General features: G+C 37.3%; 2 protein-coding genes and 1 pseudogene across 2 annotated transcripts; 2 read left to right on the top strand and 1 right to left on the bottom strand.

The window, feature by feature from the left end:
* Positions 1–3,017: 3,017 nt before the first annotated feature.
* Positions 3,018–3,752, bottom strand: LOC138339486 (flavonol sulfotransferase-like). Its single transcript, XM_069291087.1, has one exon. The coding sequence runs from the start codon at positions 3,750–3,752 to the stop codon at positions 3,018–3,020; it is 735 nt and encodes a 244-aa protein (XP_069147188.1).
* A 964-nt stretch (positions 3,753–4,716) lies between these two features.
* LOC138339487 (uncharacterized) lies at positions 4,717–9,459 on the top strand. The gene is made up of 7 exons (XM_069291088.1): positions 4,717–5,899; positions 5,993–6,000; positions 6,340–6,429; positions 7,336–7,413; positions 7,528–8,075; positions 8,471–8,797; positions 8,880–9,459. The coding sequence occupies exons 1-7, from the start codon at positions 4,717–4,719 to the stop codon at positions 9,457–9,459; spliced, it is 2,814 nt and encodes a 937-aa protein (XP_069147189.1).
* A 6,148-nt stretch (positions 9,460–15,607) lies between these two features.
* LOC112940277 (acylsugar acyltransferase 3-like) lies at positions 15,608–21,541 on the top strand (annotated as a pseudogene).
* The last annotated feature ends 408 nt before the right edge of the window (positions 21,542–21,949 follow it).

The raw sequence follows: 21,949 nt of genomic DNA on the forward strand, positions 1-21,949 counted from the left end.
GTTTTTTCCTAAAATTAGGTGGCGACTCTTTTTTAAAACTTCCTTTATTTTTAAAACTTTGTTAAAATTGAATCAATTAATTGTTTTTCGAGTTGCTGCGATGTTTCGCCCTATTTCGAAAGAGTAGGGATGTAAACAGATATAACGTTTAATTTTATGTATGCATTCCTTATCAGACTTAGATTGAAATTTTCATATATTCATTTTAGACTTACATATCCTAATTATTAGTTGAATGATATATGAGTTGTATTCTAAAAAAAATGAGATAAAAAAAATTATATTCGAATATTAGTTAATTTGATTCTCGAAGCGTCAATCAAACCACCTAAATTGTAATGATATTTTACTATATAAATGTGAATTGTGCACCTAAAGATGTATACCTCTTTGAAAAATATTAACTTTCAAAATAAGTTAAAAATATAATAGATAAAAATATTTATTTTCTTATTTTGTAATAAAAGTCAAAACTAGACAACATTAACCAAAAAAAAAAAAGAAGGAACAAAAATTCGTGCATGTGAAGTCAACGCTTCTTGCACATGTCAAATAATTAATTAATAGATTAACCAAATTAAATGATAATAATCTCATTAAAAACTTAGCTTCATTATATTTATAATATGGATATTAATCCTTTTCTTCTTTTATCATTGCATGTGATTTTGAGTGAGTTCATGGAACTCCAACGCCTCTTCTTTCCACTCTCATGGGCCAAGAAGGCTCAATGACGATTTCATCGAGTCAACCCTTAAAATTGACGTATAGATCCCAAGCGAAGGAAATTGAGTCGAAAGAGTTGAAGAGATTGGGATAATTAACCCAAATTTATTTTATCGTATTGTATTTATTTTGGGCATAAGCCTCGTCGTTTTTTTTAATCTTTTTGTATTTATTATTTGTTTAGACTAGGACAGGTACGAAAGGAAATGGGTCAAAAAACCAAAAAGAAAATGGATTAAAAACCCAAAAAGTCAAATGGGTCAAAACCCAGAAGAAAGTAGGTCCAAATATCAGTCCAGGCGGACAGATAAATCGGACTTGGACCCAACCCTCCCTCCCTCTCTCTCTCTCTCTCTCTCTCTCTTTACTTTCTCGTTATTTGTTTGTTGTTTAATTGCCGCTAGTTTTAAGGTTAGAAATTCGCAAATCCTCGCAAGGCGCCACTATGTTTTAGCGGTTTAAATTAAATTGATCAATCTTAAAAAACTTAAAAAGAATCAAGTAAATTTCGCTGATTAATTAGTATAGACTAATATCACACTCTTAAAATAAATACTAAATTGATTTCCAATTCAAATAATAAAATTAAACATTTTTAGCCAAATAGTTAGTTGCCGGATTACCGTTTTAAACGAATAGTTTAGGTGCCTAACACCTTCCTAAAACATTAATTTGAATCCCCAAACTCCTTTTGCGTTTTCAAACGATTTTTCTGTTTAAGTTATTTGAAAACAATACTTTTTCTTAATTTTCCTTAAAAATTAAGTGGCGACTCTTTAAAAAGTCAAAAATTCTTCAAATGAAATATTTTTCCTTTTCCGATTAAAACACTTATCATATCAATATGGTATAAATGTTGAGATAAGTTATCCCAAACATAGCAACCAAACAAGAAACAAAATTTGTATACGATCACTATTTTCTTATCCCATCACTACTTATTTGTAGCCTCAGACCAAGCAACCTCATAGTGTTAAGTGCTAATAACATTAGTTCACTACTATTTTCAAAAATACAAGAATCTCTTATAATTTATGGAATGTGGTTACATCATTGGACTTCTGGATGCAACATTGGACTTCTGGATACATTAGTAGATATCCAAATACATCAAAAAGGGATGAATCCAAGAGGGTAGGACTGTATCCGAGAGGGGATATGATATTCACATACATAGGATAGAAATGTATTCGAGAGAGGAGGAATGTATTCGTGAGAGAATGAATGTATTAGAGAGGGAAGAAATGTATCCGTGAGGCAAGTAGAGATGTATCAGTGAGAGGAAAGTGATGCATCAGGGAGGAAATTTTCAAAAAATTAAATGGTAAATAATTTTAGAGATAACGATAAAATAAGATGTGTATTTAGGTAATTTTTTCAAATATTTATCTTGATTGAACTCACGACCCAAACTATTTCCCCGACTACCCATTTGTTCTATTCACTGATTGACTGCTTCTACATCTATTATATACTATGATGACATCTAGCAGTAATTGAGGAGTCTTTTCACTAAAACATTGTGTGTTCCTCTTTGTAGAGACGAATAAATGTACTAATCACTTTGATAGAGGTTGATATATCAAAATAGTTAAAGGGAAAAGAAATCAAGGGAATGAAAGTCATAATAATATTACATAGAAAATAATCTTTAGTAGTAATAGTTCAATTGCCGCTAAGTATATTATTTTCTTGCGTTAATTAGCACTCTTTATAAATATCTATATAAAATAAGTATTTTGAGTTTTATATAATTTTAAAAATATGACAAATAAAAAAACTAAAAATATATCAGAATATGATGGGAAATGAATTGGTGGTTAAAAAGGAATTAATAATGATAAATAAAATGTACTTGTTAAATTAATTTTGAAATTTTAAAGATACGGAATATTGTGTGTGCAATTATTTTGGTGTTAATATTAAATATTTATTTCTTTGGGGGGAAAATGTCAAAGTCATGTGAATTAATTGATTTCTTAGAAACATTCAAAATATTTTAAGAATTATAATTTTGTTTCAAGCTAAGGTTAGAAACATTCTAAGATTGTTGTCAAAGACTTGAGGCAAAAATAACATTAATTTCATACAACAATTAACATTAATAATTATGTCTAATGAAAAATTGGTCAGCAAACTTAGGTCATAGGTGCATAAAAACCATTTTATTAATTAATTGCAAACCATAACAAAATACACACATCAATGAAATGACATAATAGAAGAAAAATAAAGAACATGATAAATTTGAATGAAGTAAAAGTAATATTAATATTGTAAAATTCAAAAATTCAATCCCAAATTAAAGATTGAAGTTTTTCCTTAGTTCTGTTGTCAATTGATTTTGCCACATCTTCACTCAAAAGATTCTTCCAATCTCCGATCTCTCCTTTACGAAAAAAAGCATTATTATTAACTTTTATCCCAGGTTTTGGATTATGCGATCCACTCTTATTCACCTCTAAATTACTCAAATTTCCAAATTCACAAGTTGCCACTATTTTTTCAGGTACAAATTGATCCTCTTCCTCTTGAGAAAATGGTTTTCCCATAAACTCAGCCAATTTCTTCACATAACTCAACGTATCATTCCTCAAGTCCTCGAATTTCAAAAAGAAAATCTCGTTCTTTCCATGACGATCCTTACTTGCTTTTAGATATTCAGACACGTGATCCCAATAAGGTCCATACAAGGATTTTCCTTCAAGAAACCACTCGATTTCTTGTTCGATTGTGATAGGATTATCTTTGAATTCAGGGATGGTTTCTTCAAGCTTTTTAGTGTAATGCCATGTTGAAACAAATGTGTCTTTTGGTTCTCTACATATATAAATGATCTTACACTTCGAATCTATTATAGATTGTGGCAAACAAGTGTATGGAAGATGTGTGCCTAATAATGGGAACTTAGTGTCATCAAGAGAAGTAAAATTGATGTCACAATCAATTTCTAATGTTGGTATACAATCATGAGGAAGTTTTGTGAGTATAGGATTGGTAGAGTCATCAAAATGATGTCTTGTCATAATAGAAAAGACCAAAGATTTAAGCCAAGTGGTGCCTGTTTTGAGAGAACCACAAAGAAAAATATTACAAGGTTGTGCTTTGAAATTTTCTTCCATAAATAAAATTGATTCTAAAAAGGCTAAAGGGAACCAAAAGCCTTTGTATTGATAGTAATCAAAAGAAGTAAAATTTTGAGAAACTTCTCTTCTAGGAAGGGATGAAATTATCTCTTTGTATTTCATGTTTATCGACATATTTTTGTTTTTTTCTTTCTTCTTTGGTGAAGGGGGGGAATGCAAGAAAATTAAAAATTGATAATTGATAGGAAAACAACACCAAATTTTGGTACATATATAGGGAAAAAAATAATTCCCTTTTTAGGATTATATTTAGAGGTAATAACCAAAAAGGGGAATATATGAACATGTGAAAAGATGAGATGGAATAGGCAATTGAAACAAGTTGGTGAGATATGGGCTGATCGATTTATTAACACTCATAATTAACTCATGTACATTATTTATTTCAAGTTAGTTAGTTGCTTGTATTTCCATTTTATAGTTGGTATTGTAATAGTTAGTTACATAACAAACTAGTTAGTTAGTTAGTTATTTTCTTTCCACTAGTTTGATCCATCTAGTCACATGTATATATACACTTCATGAGTGATGAATGAAGGCAACAAAACACTTCACAATTCAATCACAAAGCCTTGCATTGCAGTCTTCATTTTCCAGTTTCGTTTGGGGAAGTTTTGTAGCTTCATCAATGGTTGCTCATGCTACACTTTGAAGATCTTAACATGGTATCAGAGCACACGGTTAATTGCTCTTTTCTTCTTCTTTTGGTTACTCGTTTTGATTGATTCTCAATTGATAACAAAGTTGGAAGTTACTGTGTTTGTTATACTTTCTGTTTTTCTGAAAGTTCATCTGCGATTTGTTTCTTTTCTTTATCGAGTAGTTCATAATAGTCATTGTTGTAATGGCCATCGAAACTACTACATCCACATCTGCATCTGAGGGATCTGTCATATCTGGAAGTGATGCCAATGGTGTTCTGTATGTGCATCCTTCAGATAATCCAGGAATGATGCTTGTCCCTGTTCAATTTGATGGAACAGGATATAGGACTTGGAGAAGAGGTGCTATGAGGGCATTGTCAGTAAAAAACAAGTTAGGGTTCATTGATGGAAGTTGTGAGAAACCAAGCAGCAACAATTCACCTCTGTTACGTCAATGGCAGAGGTGTGATGATATGGTGACATCTTGGATTCTGAACTCTTTAATCAAAGAAGTTTCAGACAGTGTGGAGTATGTAAGCAATTCTGCTGAGTTGTGGAAGGAGTTGGAAGACAGGTATGACCAAACCAATGGAGCAAAGTTGTATCAAATTCAAAAGGAGATCAATGATCTCACACAAGGAGTTTTGGACATTACTGTATATTACACAAGGATGAAGAAGTTATGGGAAGAATTGAATACTTTGAATGTGAAGAATCACTGCAGTTGTGTCTGTGTGTGTGGTGCAAAGGATAGTATATTCAAGGCTGAACAAGATAGGCGCCTGATTCATTTTCTTATGGGGTTAAATGAAGTGTACACAGTGATAAGAGGAAACATTCTCATGATGAATCCTCTTCCTTCTATGGGACAGGCTTTCTCATTGTTAATCCAAGAGGAAAAACAAAAAGAATTCAAACCTATTGGTAGAATGTCTACAAATTCTGTATCTTTGAATGTTAAAGCTGTTGATAACAAAGGACATGGAGGAATACCTTTTAGAACAAATTTTCAAGCAAATAGCTATGGAAATTATGGTGATACTAACAGTAGTTCAGGAGGAAATCACTATCAAAGTAACAACACTAACAGGAATGTCATAGTGTGTGACTATTGTAAAAGGGCTGGACACATCAAGGATAAATGTTACAAGTTGCATGGATATCCCCAAAACAATAACAACCAAAATAATAGATCAGGAAGTTACAATGGTGGCCAGAATTTTAGACAACAAGGCTCAAGCTACAAAGGAAGGAGAGTGGTAGCAAATGTACATGGTTCTGTTGGTGATGTGGTATCTGCAAATGGAGAAGAACAATCACAATCTCAAGGTGATGTGTTAAAGAGTGTTAACTTTACGAAGGAACAATATGGACAGATCATGAGTCTGCTGTAGCATTTCAAAAATGAGAATGTGGGAGAAGATACTTCTATCAATAATACTTCTGGTCTGGCTGCTGGATCAATGAACTTTGCAGGTATTGTGGTTTGCTCTTCCTCTATTGTTTTTGACAATCTATAATGCAAATGTTTTGAGTCAAGTGCTAACTTGTGGATCATTGACTCGGGAGCATCAAACCACATAACTTTTAGTAAGAATTCTCTAACCAATATCAAAACTTTGCCTACTCCTATACTAGTTTCTCTTCCAAATGGATACAAAGTCAAAGTAACAGAGTTTGGAGATGTACCAGTCATATCTAATATTACTTTACATCAAGTCTTATATGTGCCTTCTTTTAAGTACAATCTAGTTTCAGTCCATTCACTAACTAATACAATGAAATGCATAGTCATGTTCACTAATGCATTGTTTCTATTGCAGGCCCCTTCAGTGAAGAGGCCACAAGTTCTTGGTAATTGTAGAGATGGGCTTTACTTCTTATGCACAAAATGCTTGAAGACATCTGAAAGAGTCAATACATGCCAAATATGTTGTTGTTTTCCAAATAGTAGCCCTTTTTCTAGTTCCATTAGAGGTGAAACATGTAATTCTTTTCCTGCTAAATCCTATTCTCCTGATTAATACAAAGTGTTAGCTTCTAATTCTGTTCCTTTTAATTCTTTTAGTCATGTTATGGCTGATCACAACTCTGGAGATAATGTAGACTTGTTGTGGCACAATAGACTTGGCCATGTACCTTTTGTTAAGATGAAAAATATCATTGGATTACCAGTCAATTTTTCTTCCAAACAACCTTTCTGCTGCAATATTTGTCCTATGTCAAGACAACAAAGGCTACCTTTTAGTCATAGCACAAGCCAAACCAAATCTATTTTTGAACTGCTACATATTGACTTATGGGGACCCTATCATGTATCCACTTATGACAACTACAAGTATTTCATTACTTTGGTAGATGATTATAGCAGATCAACTTGGACACACCTCTTAAGTACTAAGAGCAATGCTCTGCAATTTTTGAAAAATTTTATAGTCATGATAGAGAATCAGTTTAGTACCACTCTTAAAAACATTAGAACAGATAATGGGCTAGAGTTTAATAATAATGAAACACATCAGTTTCTTTTATCCAAAGGAATAGTTCATCAGAAAACTTGTCCATATACACCTCAACAAAATAGTGTAGTGGAGAGAAAACATAAGTATTTGTTGGAAACAGCTAGAGCTCTTTTGTTTCAATCTAAACTACCTATAAGATACTGGGGAGAGTGTGTTCTAACAGCTACACATATTATTAACAGACTACCATCGAGTTATTTGAGAAATAAGTGTCCATATGAGGTATTATACAATAAGAAACCAAGCTATAGTCAGCTTAGATCTTTTGGTTGTCTTTGTTACCCTACTGTGCCAAAGGTACTTAGAGATAAGTTTGAGCCAAGGACTACTCCACATGTTTTCTTAGGATATGTTTTTGGAACTAAAGGCTATAAGGTAATGAATCTAGCTACAAAGAAGTTACATATCTCCAGGGATGTAATTTTCCATGAACATGTCTTTCCTTTTACTTTGTCAACTGAAAGTTCTTCTTTCCCTTCTGTTTTGAAGTCATTTTCTTCTCCTGATTATACTGTTTCAGATTCATACAAGAATTGTGTAAGTGATTATGACAATGTGACTGATACAACTCTTTCTCATCTACCTACTCACATTACTCAAAATCCTGATATACCTTCCACTAGTCCTATTACTTCTTCAACATCTTCTCAACACAATACTTCCACAATAATACAAAGAATATCACACAGGGAAAACAAAATACCATCACATTTGAAAGACTATGTTGTCAATATTCCAAAATTGAAATCATTCAGTTCTAACACATCCAACACAACCCTCAATAACATTTTGTCACTTACTGCATTGTTTACCAAACACCATCATATATCTCCTGAAGTCATTACATCTAATAGTCAGTCACTTGTTGAAAATATTTGTCATGATAGTGAGCCATCTTCATATGCGGAGGCATCCCTAAATCCTGCATGGCAAAAGGCCATGACACAAGAATTTGAAGCATTGTATGCTAATGATACTTGGGACCTTGTTGCATTACCTCCAAACAAACAAGCAGTTGGATGTAGAGGGTATATAAGGTAAAACACAAGGCAGATGGGAGCATAGAAAGATTCAAGGCACGACTAGTTGTGAAAGGGTATACACAGCAGGCTGGAATTGACTACACTGAGACTTATTCTCCTGTGGTTAAGATGACCACAGTGAGAACTTTGATAGCTTGTGCAGTGAAGAAGGGTTGGAACATGTTTCAACTTGATGTAAATAATGCATTCCTTCATGGAGATCTTCATGAAGAGGTTTATATGAAACTACCCCCAGGACTTGAAGTACTTAATTCAGGGCTGGTGTGTAAATTGAAGAAGTCCCTTTATGGTCTTAAACAAGCAAGTAGACAGTGGTAATCTAAGCTAACTGAAGCATTGTCATCCAGAGGATACTCACATTCACAATTCGATCACTCATTATTTTACAGAAAGGAAGGTTCCTTGGCTGTGTTTGTTGCAGTATATGTGGATGATGTTATTTTAACAGGCACAGACACAACTGAGATTGCACATTTGAAGGCATATCTGGATAACACTTTTAAAATCAAAGATCTTGGAAGGCTTCACTATTTTCTAGGCTTGGAGATTCTTGATACAGCAGATGTGGTACTTATTTCTCAGAGGAAGTTTGCTTTAGACTTGCTAAAAGAGTATGATTGTTTCAATTATACACCTTTGTCCTCTCCTTTAGATCCTACTGTTAAATTGAAAGCCAAGGAAGGAACCCCTTTGTCTGATCCTACTTTCTATAGAAAGTTGATAGGCAAGCTGAACTTCTTAACTAATACGAGATTAGACATAGCTTTTAGTGTTCAACACTTAAGCCAATTCATGCAGGATCCACGAGCTCCACATTTACAAGCAGCCTTATCATCTGCTTAGATATCTCAAACAGGATACTACCTTAGGAGTTCAGTTGTCCAAGGATCCTGACTGCACAGTCCAAGCTTTTTGTGATTCAGATTGGGCATCATGTCCAGATTCGAGGAGGTCAGTCAGTGGCTATTTAGTACTACTTGGGAACAGCCCTATTAGTTGGAAGTCTAAGAAACAAGAGACAGTCTCCTTGTCATCAGCAGAAGCAGAGTATAGATCACTCAGAAAAGTTGTAGGAGAACTAACTTGGATCCATAGATTGCTTACTGAGTTAACTGTCTCTATTTCCTCTCTTATTAGTGTTCATTGTGATAGTCAATCTGCCATCCATATTGCTCGCAATCCTGTGTTTCATGAGAGAACTAAACACATTGAGGTGGATTGTCACTTCGTACGTGATAAGCTTCAGGAGGGGTTAATTTCTTTGCATCATGTATCGACTTCAGATCAGCTTGCAGACATTCTTACCAAGGCCCTCACTGGCATCAAACACTCAGCCATCTTACACAAGTTGGCTGTGAAATCATCACTTCCAACTTGAGGAGGGGTATTAACACTCATAATTAACTCATGTACATTACTTATTTCAAGTTAGTTAGTTAGTTGTATTTCCATTTTATAGTTGGTATTGTAATAGTTAGTTACATAACAAACTAGTTAGTTAGTTAGTTATTTTCTTTCCACTAGTTTGATCCATCTAGTCACATGTATATATACACTTCATGAGTGATGAATGAAGGAAACAAAACACTTCACAATTCAATCACAAAGCCTTGCATTGCAGTCTTCATTTTCCAGTTTCGTTTGGGGAAGTTTTGTAGCTTCATCAATGGCTGCTCATATTGTTGTTACGAGACTAAAAACACTTACTTTGAGTAAAAAATATATTTATTTTGGAAAAGAAATTGTGTGATTAGCTAATTGGTAAAACTGTTTATAGATAAAAGTAGAATCAATTTTTCTATTGTTGGGATGAAGCTACAATAACAATATCTTTTATTAAAATAGCAGAAGCAGAAAATTATTTATTACAAGATAAAAATATCTCTGCAATATGCATGTTGGTGATCTTATTTCAATCATGATATAAAGTAACTAACAATTTAAATCTAAGTAATGAGAATAACTGCTCCACCATTTATCTTAATCTTCTTCTATGCGATTTTTGTCACCAACTTAGTCTCCACAATAACAGATTGTCCTGTAGACAAAACACCTTGTCCAAAACTTTGAAATACCTAAATTGGGTAATCTCGATCAACACAGTAGTACCTTTATTCGATATTGATAGTAGGACAATAAAATTAAAAGGGCTCAAATAGAGTGAGTGTCACGCGCAACTTTATTGATGAGAAGTGCTTCAAAAATGATCTATTTACAAAGGTATATAGTATTTTTGTAGACGCTTGCAAAGTTAAAGTGTCTTTTTAAAACTTAGGAACAACTTCTATGGTAACTTTATATCTTTTCTTATATATATATATATATATATATATATATATATATATATATATATATATATATATATATATATATATATATATATATATATATATATATATATATATATATATATATATATTGATTGAAATCTTAATTTTTTTTAATTCTAAACTGGTTGGGATTTCTTGTAGTGCTCTACATATCATCTTCAATTTGATAAAATTACACTAAAAATAGTTGTTGAATGCCTTGCCTCTCCATAATAAAACTGCTCCCTCTCTTCCCGTGGACGTAGCCAATTTATTGGTGAACCACGTAAATCTGTTGTCTTGTTTTTGCGTTTATATTTTCTCGTATTATCTCAAATTCCGCACAACAAATTGGTATCAGAGCCTCTCGGTTAATCGGTGTTCTTGGAGAATTCGAGATGTCTGCTTTGAACGTGAAAATCGACAAATTCACAGGGAGGAACAGTTTCAGTTTATGGCAGATCAAGATGCGGGCTTTGTTGAAACAGCAAGGCTTCTGGGCGCCGTTGTTGAAAGACAAGAACGCCGTCGTTACTCCTGAGATGGCGATTCTGGAGGAAAAGGCGCACTCGACGATCATGCTGTGTCTCGCAGATGACGTCATCACGGAGGTCTCGGATGAAGAGACTGCTGCTGGTCTGTGGTTGAAGCTGGAGAGTTTGTACATGACAAAATCTCTAACCAACAAGCTGCTTCTGAAACAACGTCTATTCGGTTTACGAATGGCTGAAGGTACACAACTCAGGGAACACTTAGAGCAATTGAATACTTTGTTATTAGAATTGCGTAATATCGATGTGAAGATCGAGGATGAAGATGCTGCCCTGATTCTGTTAGTATCTCTCCCAATGTCGTTTGAGAATTTTGTTCAATCGTTCATTGTTGGGAAAGATACTGTGTCACTGGAAGAAGTCAGATCAGCCCTTCATAGAAGGGAATTACGGCATAAGGCTAACGGCACAAGTACGGACATACAGCCTTCCGGTCTGTTCACCAGTAGCGGAAAGGGAAGGAAAAACGGCGGAAAGAAAAATAAGCCGATGTCGAAGGGTGCAAAGCCGGATGATGTTTGTAATTACTGCAAGGAGAAGGGACATTGGAAATTTGATTGTCCGAAGAAGAAGAAGCAATCGGAAAAACAATCAGTGTCTGCTGCTGTTGCTGAAGAAGACACCAATTCTGAAGAAGATATTGCCCTAGTTGCGGATGAGCACACTCATCATTCAGATGTGTGGGTTCTTGATTCTGGGGCATCCTATCACATCTGTCCTAGGAGAGAGTGGTTCACGACTTATGAGCAGGTAGACGGAGGCAGCATCTCGATGGCCAACAGTTCTGTCTGCAAGGTGGTTGGGACAGGCTCGATCAAGATAAGGACACATGACGGTAGCTTCTGCACATTGAACGAGGTCAGGCACGTTCCATTGATGACGAAAAATCTGATATCTCTCAGTCTTTTGGACAACAAGGGATTCAGCTGGTCGGGAAAAGATGGAGTCTTGCGGGTCTGGAAGGGTTCAAATCTGATTCTGAAAGGTGTCATGCGTGGTACTTTGTATTTTCTACAAGGTTCCACGGTTACAGGTTCAGCCCATGTTGCATCGTCAGAAGTTCACCAGGAGGATATGACTAAGTTATGGCACATGAGACTTGGTCATATGGGTGAAAGAGGGATGCAAATTCTCTCAAAGGAGGATCTTCTTGCTGGTCATAAGGTTAAGAGCCTAGAGTTTTGTGAACATTGTGTCTTTGGAAAACTACATCGCAACAAGTTTCCAAAGGCCATTCACAGAACAAAAGGCACACTTGATTATATCCATTCTGATTATTGGGGTCCATGCCGTGTTGAGTCTTTGGGAGGCTGCAGATTTTTTGTGTCCATTATTGATGACTACTCAAGGATGACTTGGGTGTACATGATGAAGCATAAAAGTGAAGCTTTTCAGAAGTTCAAGGAGTGGAAAATTTTGATGGAAAATCAAACAGGGAAGAAGATCAAAAGGTTGCGAACTGATAATGGGCTGGAATTCTGTTAGTCTGAATTTGATCAATTCTGTAAGGGTGAAGGGATTGCTCGACATCGTATAGTCAGAAATACACCACAGCAGAACGGTGTAGCTGAGCGGATGAATCAAACACTTCTGGAGAGAGCAAGGCGCATGCTCTCTAATGCTTTAGATAAAAGATTCTGGGCAGAAGCGGTTAGTACAGCTTGCTACTTGGTTAACCGCGGACCACATACAGGCATACAGTACAAGACACCTATGGAGATGTGGTCAGGAAAAGCTGCAGATTATTCAAATCTGAAAGCTTTTGGTTGTACGGCTTACTATCACATCAGTGAAGGTAAGTTAGAACCAAGAGCCAAAAAGGGAGTATTTGTGGGCTACAGAGATGGAGTGAAAGGTTTCAGAATCTGGTCTCCAGCAGAAAAAAGGGTTATTATGAGCAGGAACGTTGTCTTTGATGAAAGTTCTCTGCTTAGAACCATTGTGAAGCCTACAACTACGTCAGAAACTGGGAGTCTTGATAAACAGGTGGAGTTTTAAGTCATTCAGAACGAGAGCGATTTGAAAGAACCTGAAGAGGAGGATCAAGAGCCACAGACAGAAACTGATATTCCAGAATCCATGCCATCAGATATCCATCAGAGTATAGCTCAAGATCGGCCAAGGAGGGTTGGAGTTCGGCCACGTACGAGGTATGGTTTTGAGGACATGGTGGGTTATGCACTGCAGGTTGCTGAAGAGGTAGATACATCTGAGCCGTCTACTTACAAAGAAGCCATTTTAAGTTCTGATTCTGAAAAATGGTTTGCCGCTATGGGAGATGAGATGGAGTCCCTACACAAGAATCAGACATGGGATATGGTCATACAGCCTTCGGGGAGAAAGATTATTACTTGCAAATGGGTTTTCAAGAAGAAGGAAGGGATATCACCAGCAGAAGGAGTCAAGTATAAAGCCAGGGTTGTTGCCAGAGGTTTCAACCAAAGAGAGGGAGTGGACTACAATAAGATCTTCTCACCAGTGGTCAGACATACTTCCATCCGAGTGTTACTAGCGATAGTTGCACATCAGAATCTGGAGCTTGAACAACTTGATGTGAAGACAGCGTTTCTATATGGAGAGTTGGAGGAAGAGATATACATGACTCAGTCGGATGGTTTCCAAGTTCCAGGGAAGGAAAATCACGTCTGCAAGTTGAAGAAGTCCTTATATGGACTTAAGCAGTCTCCAAGGCAGCGGTATAAAAGGTTTGACAGCTATATGGTGAAGTTGGGCTATACTCGGAGCTCATATGATTGTTGTGTCTACTACAATAGGCTCAATGATGATTCATTCATCTATCTGGTGCTTTATGTAGATGATATGTTGATAGCTGCAAAGAAGAAGTATGACATTCAGAAGCTGAAGGGTTTACTTAGTGCTGAGTTTGAGATGAAGGATCTGGGAGCCGCTCGGAAGATTTTAGGGATGGAGATCATTAGAGAGAGAGAAGGAAACTTTTCTTGTCACAAAGAAGCTACATTCAGAAGGTCTTGGCGAGGTTTGGCATGTCTTCATCTAAGCCTATTGATACCCCCAGTGCTGCCAATATCCATCTCACTGCCATGTTCGCTCCACAGTCAGAAGAAGAGAAGGAGTATATGTCACGAGTCCCTTATGCCAGTGCCGTAGGAAGTTTGATGTATGCTATGGTCTGTACAAGGCCAGATTTAGCACATGCAGTCAGTGTAGTGAGCAGATTCATGGGACAACCAGGGAGAGAACATTGGCAGGCTGTGAAGAGAATTTTCCGGTACCTTAGAGGTACATCTGACGTTGTTCTCATTTATGGAGGTGATACTCAGTGCTTGGTTACTGGCTATTCTGATTCAGACTATGCTGGAGATGTTGACACAAGAAGATCGATGACTGGCTATGTGTTTACCCTTGGAGGATCTGTCGTCAGTTGGAAGGCAACTTTGCAACCTACAGTGACTTTGTCTACTACGGAAGCGGAGTACATGGCCTTGACAGAGGCTGCAAAAGAAGGGATTTGGTTGAAAGGGCTGGTTAGTGATCTTGGTCTGCATCATGATCAGGCTACGGTGTATTGTGACAGTTTGAGCGCAATTTGTCTAGCCAAGGATCAAGTCCATCATGAGAGAACCAAGCATATTGACGTAAGGTATCATTTTCTAAGAAGTGAGAAGAGAATCAAGGTAAAGAAAGTAGGAACTGCTGATAATCCTGCTGATATGTTCACAAAGCCGGTTCCACAGAGCAAGTTTCAACACTGTATGGACTTGCTCAACATCAGAAGCTGTTAATTGCCCTGCGGGGCAACTCTGAGGAAGAGGGGGAGGCTTGGCACTATCATAGTGCGTCTGAAGAATCTGTTCGGAGAATTCAAGTCAAGGTGGAGATTTGTTGAATGCCTTGAATCGGACCCGCTACAAACAGAAAGGACAGGGGTCTCGCTTAGCACTATATATAGACGCTATGGGAAACCCTATTCTGTAATTCTGTTTTTGCCTCTCCATAATAAAACTGCTCCCTCTCTTCCCGTGGACGTAGCCAATTTATTGGTGAACCACGTAAATCTGTTATCTTGTTTTTGCGTTTATATTTTCTCGTATTATCTCAAATTCCGCACAACAATAGTTAATCATGTGCCTAACGATAAGGAAAAAATATTCAAAGTCAACTATTACTAATTCAAGTCTAATAAAAATAAACAAATAGATAATTGAAGAGCGCTAAAAAGTTGATGGAGAGGAGTCGGATCTATTAATATTCCTCCTAATAGGTAAGTCAACCCTTCTAATAATACATAAAAGTTAGGGTAAATATAAAAGTACTCCAAGATATAACACGACTTTCGAGATTATAATTCAAATTGATTAGTTGTAAGGTGGAATTATCCATGTGCATTCCTTTGTGAGACTTAAATTGCAATTTCATATATTCTTTTTAGGCTCATATGTCCTAATTATTTTTTGAATCACAATCTTTTCTAAATGTTGTAAGTTATTGACCATTATGATTTATAGAATCTCTATGATATGAGTTGTATTTTAAATATAAAAATAAAATAAAAAAACTATATTGAAATATTAGTTGATTTGATGTTGTAACCTAAATCAAAATACATAAATTGACATGATATTTTACTAAGACTACTATATAAATGTGAATGTGCAATTCAAATTTTAAAAACATAGAACTAAAAATGGCCTCACCAACAATTCTCTCAAGAAAATTCATTAAGCCTTCTCCCCCCACCCCTTCTTCACATAGACATTACAATCTCTCATTTAGAGATCAAACAGATAATACTCTATATTTACCAATTGCTGCCTTGTACTCTAAACCTGAAAATCATACCATAACTCAAATATCCAATATTCTTGAAAATTCCCTTTCAAAAATATTATACTTTTATTATCCCTTCGGGGGGACGTATCAAGGATAATAAGTATGTTGATTGCAATGATATAGGCGCTGAGTATTTGAATGTTCATATCAATTCAAATGTCTGAAATACTTAGCAATCCGTATAATGATGCTATTGAGATAGTGTTCCCACAAAATTTGGCTTGGGTAATTCCTTATCAGAAGAAAGAAGTAGCCTTGTAGTGGTCCAATTGAGCCATTTTGATTGTGGTGGAGTGGGAGTTAGCTTATGTGTATCCCACAAGATTGCTGATGGGTACAGCGCGTTTAAGTTCCTTGGTGATTGGATTTCTATGGCTAGAGACGATCATAAATTAAATTTCCAACCATCTCCTCAGTTTGATGGAGCTTTGTTCCTTCCACCAATAGATAATCCTCCACCTATGCCTAATGTTGTGCCTGACCCTCAACGATGTGTGTCAAGAATGTACAATTTGTCATCATTTACCTTGTCTAAACTCAAGGATAGTATTGTTTCAACAAATTCACAAATACAAAATCCATCTCGCATTGAAGTTGCCATGGCACTTATTCATAAGTGCGGGGTTGATGTGTCAATGGCAAAATCAGGCGTGTTTAGACCAACTATGTTATACCAGGTAATGAATTTACGCCCCCCTATTCCACTCAACACAATGGGAAATGCTACTTGTCTCTTTAGCACAATAGCAATGAGTATAGATAAAATAACGTTACCAAGCTATGTTGGTGAGTTACAAAAGGCTAAACAACAACTTCGATACTGTTATGCGGAATTTGATATAATACGAGAAAATATAAATGCGAAAAACAAGACAACAGATTTACGTGGTTCACCAATAAATTGGCTACGTCCACGGAAAGAGGGGGAGCAGTTTTATTATGGAGAGGCAAGAACAGAATTACAGAATATGGGTTTTTGCCATAGCGTCTATATATAGTGCTAAGCTACGCCCTAGCAGGCTTGGGCCCAAAATACAGAATTGACAGATAATTAAGGACCCAATTCAAGGCATTCAACAAATCTCCACCTTGACTTGAATTCTCCAAACAGATTCTTCAGACGCACTATGATAAGGCCAGGACTCCCCCTCTTTCTCAGAATTGCCCCGCGGGGCAATTAACAGCTTCTGATGTTGAGCAAGTCCAAACAATGTTGAAACTTGCTCTGTGGAACCGGCTTTGTGAACATATCAGCAGGATTATCAGCAGTTCCTACTTTCTTCACCTTGATTCTCTTCTCACTTCTCAGAAAATGATACCTCACGTCAATATGCTTGGTTCTCTCATGATGGACTTGATCCTTGGCTAGGCAAATTGCGCTCAAACTGTCACAATACACCGTAGCCTGATCATGATGCAGACCAAGATCACTAACCAGCCCTTTCAGCCAAATCCCTTCTTTTGCAGCCTGTCAAGGCCATGTACTCCGCTTTCGTAGAAGACAAAGTCACTGTAGGTTGCAAAGTTGCCTTCCAACTGACGACAGATCCTCCAAGGGTAAACACGTAGCCAGTCATCAATCTTCTTGTGTCAACATCTCCAGCATAGTCAGAATCAGAATAGCCAGTAACCAAGCACTGAGTATCACCTCCATAAAGGAGACCAACGTCAGATGTACCTCTAAGGTACCAAAAAATTCTCTTCACAGCCTGCCAATGTTCTCTCCCTGGTTGTCCCATGAATCTTCTCACTACACTGACTGCATGTGCTAAATCTGGCCTTGTACAGACCATAGCATACATCAAACTTTCTACGGCACTGGCATAAGGGACTCGTGACATATACTCCTTCTCTTCTTCTGACTGTGGAGTGAACATGGCAGTGAGATGGATATTGGCAGCACTGGGGGTATCAATAGGCTTAGATGAAGACATGTCAAACCTCGCCAAGACCTTCTGAATGTAGCTTCTCTGTGACAAGAAAAGTTTCCTTCTCTCTCTGTCTCTAATGATCTCCATCCCTAGAATCTTCCGAGCGGCTCCCAGATCCTTCATCTCAAACTCAGCACTAAGTAAACCCTTCAGCTTCTGAACGTCATACTTCTTCTTTGCAGCTATCAGCATATCATCTACATAAAGCACTAGATAGATGAATGAATCATCCTTGAGCCTATTGTAGTAGACACAACAATCATATGAGCTCCGAGTATAGCCCAACTTCACCATATAGCTGTCAAACCTTTTGTACCACTGCCTTGGAGACTGCTTAAGTCCATATAAGGACTTCTTCAACTTGCAGACGTGATTTTCCTTCCCTAGAACTTGGAAACCATCCGGCTGAGTCATGTATATCTCTTCCTCCAACTCTCCATGTAGAAATGTTGTCTTCACATCAAGTTGTTCAAGCTCCAGATTTTGATGTGTAACTATCGCTAGTAACACTCGGATGGAAGTATGTCTGACCACTGGTGAGAAGATCTCATTGTAGTCCACTCCCTCTCTTTGGTTAAAACCTCTGGCAACAACCCTGGCTTTATACTTGACTCCTTCTGCTGGTGATATCCCTTCCTTCTTCTTGAAAAACCCATTTGCAAGTAATAATCTTTCTTCCCGAAGGCTGTATGACCAAATCCCATGTCTGATTCTTGTGTAGGGACTCCATCTCATCTCCCATAGCAGCAAACCATTTTTCAGAATCAGGACTTAAAATGGCTTCTTTGTAAGTAGATGGCTCAGATGTATCTACCTCTTCAGCAACCTGTAGTGTATAACCCACCATGTCCTCAAAACCATACCTCGTAGGTGGCCGAACTCCAACCCTCCTTGGCCGATCTTGAGCTATACTCTGATGGATATCTGATGGCATGGATTCTGGAATATCAATTTCTGTCTGTGGCTCTTGATCCTCCTCTTCAGGTTCTTTCAAATCGCTCTCGTTCTGAATGACTTGAAACTCCACCTGTTTATCAAGACTCCCAGTTTCTGACGTAGTTGTAGGCTTCACAATGGTTCTAAGCAGAGAACTTTCATCAAAGACAACGTTCCTGCTCATAATAACCCTTTTTTCTGCTGGAGACCAGATTCTGAAACCTTTCACTCCATCTCCGTAGCCCACAAATACTCCTTTTTTGGCTCTTGGTTCTAACTTACCTTCACTGATGTGATAGTAAGCCGTACAACCAAAAGCTTTCAGATTTGAATAATCTGCAGCTTTTCCTGACCACATCTCCATAGGTGTCTTGTACTGTATGCCTGTATGTGGTCCGCGGTTAACCAAGTAGCAAGCTGTACTAACCGCTTCTGCCCAGAATCTTTTATCTAAAGCATTAGAGAGCATGCGCCTTGCTCTCTCCAGAAGTGTTTGATTCATCCGCTCAGCTACACCGTTCTGCTGTGGTGTATTTCTGACTATACGATGTCGAGCAATCCCTTCACCCTTACAGAATTGATCAAATTCAGACTAGCAGAATTCCAGCCCATTATCAGTTCGCAACCTTTTGATCTTCTTCCCTGTTTGATTTTCCATCAAAATTTTCCACTCCTTGAACTTCTGAAAAGCTTCACTTTTATGCTTCATCATGTACACCCAAGTCATCCTTGAGTAGTCATCAATAATGGACACAAAAAATCTGCAGCCTCCCAAAGACTCAACACGGCATGGACCCCAACAATCAGAATGGATATAATCAAGTGTGCATTTTGTTCTGTGAATGGCCTTTGGAAACTTGTTGCGATGTAGTTTTCCAAAGACACAATGTTCACAAAACTCTAGGCTCTTAACCTTATGACCAGCAAGAAGATCCTCCTTTGAGAGAATTTGCATCCCTCTTTCACCCATATGACCAAGTCTCATGTGCCATAACTTAGTCATATCCTCCTGGTGAACTTCTGACGATGCAACATGGGCTGAACCTGTAACCGTGGAACCTTGTAGAAAATACAAAGTACCACGCATGACACCTTTCAGAATCAGATTTGAACCCTTCCAGACCCGCAAGACTCCATCTTTTCCCGACCACCTGAATCCCTTGCTATCCAAAAGACTGAGAGATATCAGATTTTTCGTCATCAATGGAACGTGCCTGACCTCGTTCAATGTGCAGAAGCTACCGTCATGTGTCCTTATCTTGATCGATCCTGTCCCAACCACCTTGCAGACAGAACTGTTAGCCATCGAGATGCTGCCTCCGTCTACCTGCTCATAAGTCGTGAACCACTCTCTCCTAGGACAGATGTGATAGGATGCCCTCGAGAACCCACACATCTGAATGATGAGTGTGCTCATCCGCAACTAGGGCAATGTCTTCTTCAGAATTGGTGTCTTCTTCAGCAACAGCAGCAGAAACTGATTGTTTTTCCGATTGCTTCTTCTTCTTTGGACAATCAAATTTCCAATGTCCCTTCTTCTTGCAGTAATTACAAACATCATCCGGCTTTGCACCCTTCGACATCGGCTTATTTTTTTTCCGCCGTTTTTCCTTCCCTTTCCGCTACTGGTGAACAGACCGGAAGGCTGTATGTCTGTACTTGTGCCGTTAGCCTTATGCCGTAATTCCCTGCTATGAAGGGCCGATCTGACTTCTTCCAGCGACACAGTATCTTTCCCAACAATGAACGATTGAACAAAATTCTCAAACGACATTGGGAGAGATACTAACAGAATCAGGGCAGCATCTTCATCCTCGATCTTCACATCGATATTACGCAATTCTAATAACAAAGTATTCAATTGCTCTAAATTTTCCCTGAGTTGTGTACCTTCAGCCATTCGTAAACCGAATAGACGTTGTTTCAGAAGCAGCTTGTTGGTTAGAGATTTTGTCATGTACAAACTCTCCAGCTTCAACCACAGACCAGCAGCAGTCTCTTCATCCGAGACCTCCGTGATGACGTCATCCGCGAGACACAGCATGATCGTCGAGTGCGCCTTTTTCTCCAGAATCGCCATCTCAGGAGTAACGACGGCGTTCTTGTCTTTCGACAACGGCGCCCAGAAGCCTTGTTGTTTCAACAAAGCCCGCATCTTGATCTGCCATAAACTGAAACTGTTCCTCCCTGTGAATTTGTCGATTTTCACGTTCAAAGCGGACATCTCGAAATTCTCCAAGAACATCGATTAACCGAGAGGCTCTGATACCAATTTGTTATGCGGAATTTGATATAATACGAGAAAATATAAACGCAAAAAACAAGACAACAGATTTACGTGGTTCACCAATAAATTGGCTACGTCCACGGAAAGAGGGGGAGCAGTTTTATTATGGAGAGGCAAGAACAGAATTACAGAATAGGGTTTGTCATAGCGTCTATATATAGTGCTAAGCTACGCCCTAACAGGCTTGGGTCCAAAATACAGAATTGACAGATAATTAAGGGCTCAATTCAAGGCATTCAACAGATACGAATTGAAAGATATGAACACAAAGGAACTAGCCTTACATGCAATCGAAAAAATTAAAGAAATTGTCAACATAGCAAAGGAGGATTGTTTTGACATGTATTTTTGCACAAGCTTGTGCACTTTTGGGTCACGTAACGTTGATTTTGGATGGGGTAGCCCCCTAAGAGTGACTCATATGAAAGATCCAATGAAAAATAAATTTATTTTCATGGATGATCCAAGTGGTGAAGGAATAAATGTACTAATCACTTTGACTGAGGATGATATGTTACTATTTGAGAGTAACAAAGAGCTTCTAGAGTTTGCTTCTTCAGTTGTTGAGTCGTCTTTGTTAGGGAGCACTTTACCTCTCAACGTGGGACTTTCTGACGTGAAATCAAAATTATAATCGGGCTCTAATATGAGTATCGAACACTGGATGAGAAACTAAAAAAATAAATAAGAGCTATCTCATGACCAAGCCATAATGTGTATTTGTTTATTTTTTATTTTATTTTTTTTATTTTGAGAACATGTTATAATTGTCAAGTTGCATTTGTAAAACACTCTTATATATATAAAATAAAAAAGTAGAAGAGAAGCATATTTATCTTACTGATTTCACGTATATGTATATATAGAAATTTTTTGGTGAGACTCGAAATATGAGTGCTCTTTCTTTTCTAAGCCAGAAGTAGTAAATTTTGGAGCTTTATTCCCAAAAGTTTAGTGATCAGATGTTTTGTAATGTTATAGTCCTTCTAATTATTTTTTATTTTGAATGATTTTTTTTTCTAAAATTTTCATGTATGATTAA

Source organism: Solanum lycopersicum, chromosome 11 (genome assembly GCF_036512215.1).
Source record: "Solanum lycopersicum chromosome 11, SLM_r2.1".
Classification (NCBI taxonomy): domain Eukaryota; kingdom Viridiplantae; phylum Streptophyta; class Magnoliopsida; order Solanales; family Solanaceae; genus Solanum; species Solanum lycopersicum.

Excerpts from the sequence above, each read along its gene's own strand:
- LOC138339487 (XM_069291088.1), top strand. The coding sequence starts at position 4,717 with ATGGCCATCGAAACTACTACATCCACATCTGCATCTGAGGGATCTGTC. Across the intron at positions 6,430-7,335 it reads GCTTGAAGACATCTGAAAGA|GTACTTAGAGATAAGTTTGA; the intron begins GTCAATACATGC and ends ACTGTGCCAAAG. Across the intron at positions 7,414-7,527 it reads TTGGAACTAAAGGCTATAAG|TCATTTTCTTCTCCTGATTA; the intron begins GTAATGAATCTA and ends TCTGTTTTGAAG.
- LOC138339486 (XM_069291087.1), bottom strand. The coding sequence starts at position 3,752 with ATGACAAGACATCATTTTGATGACTCTACCAATCCTATACTCACAAAA.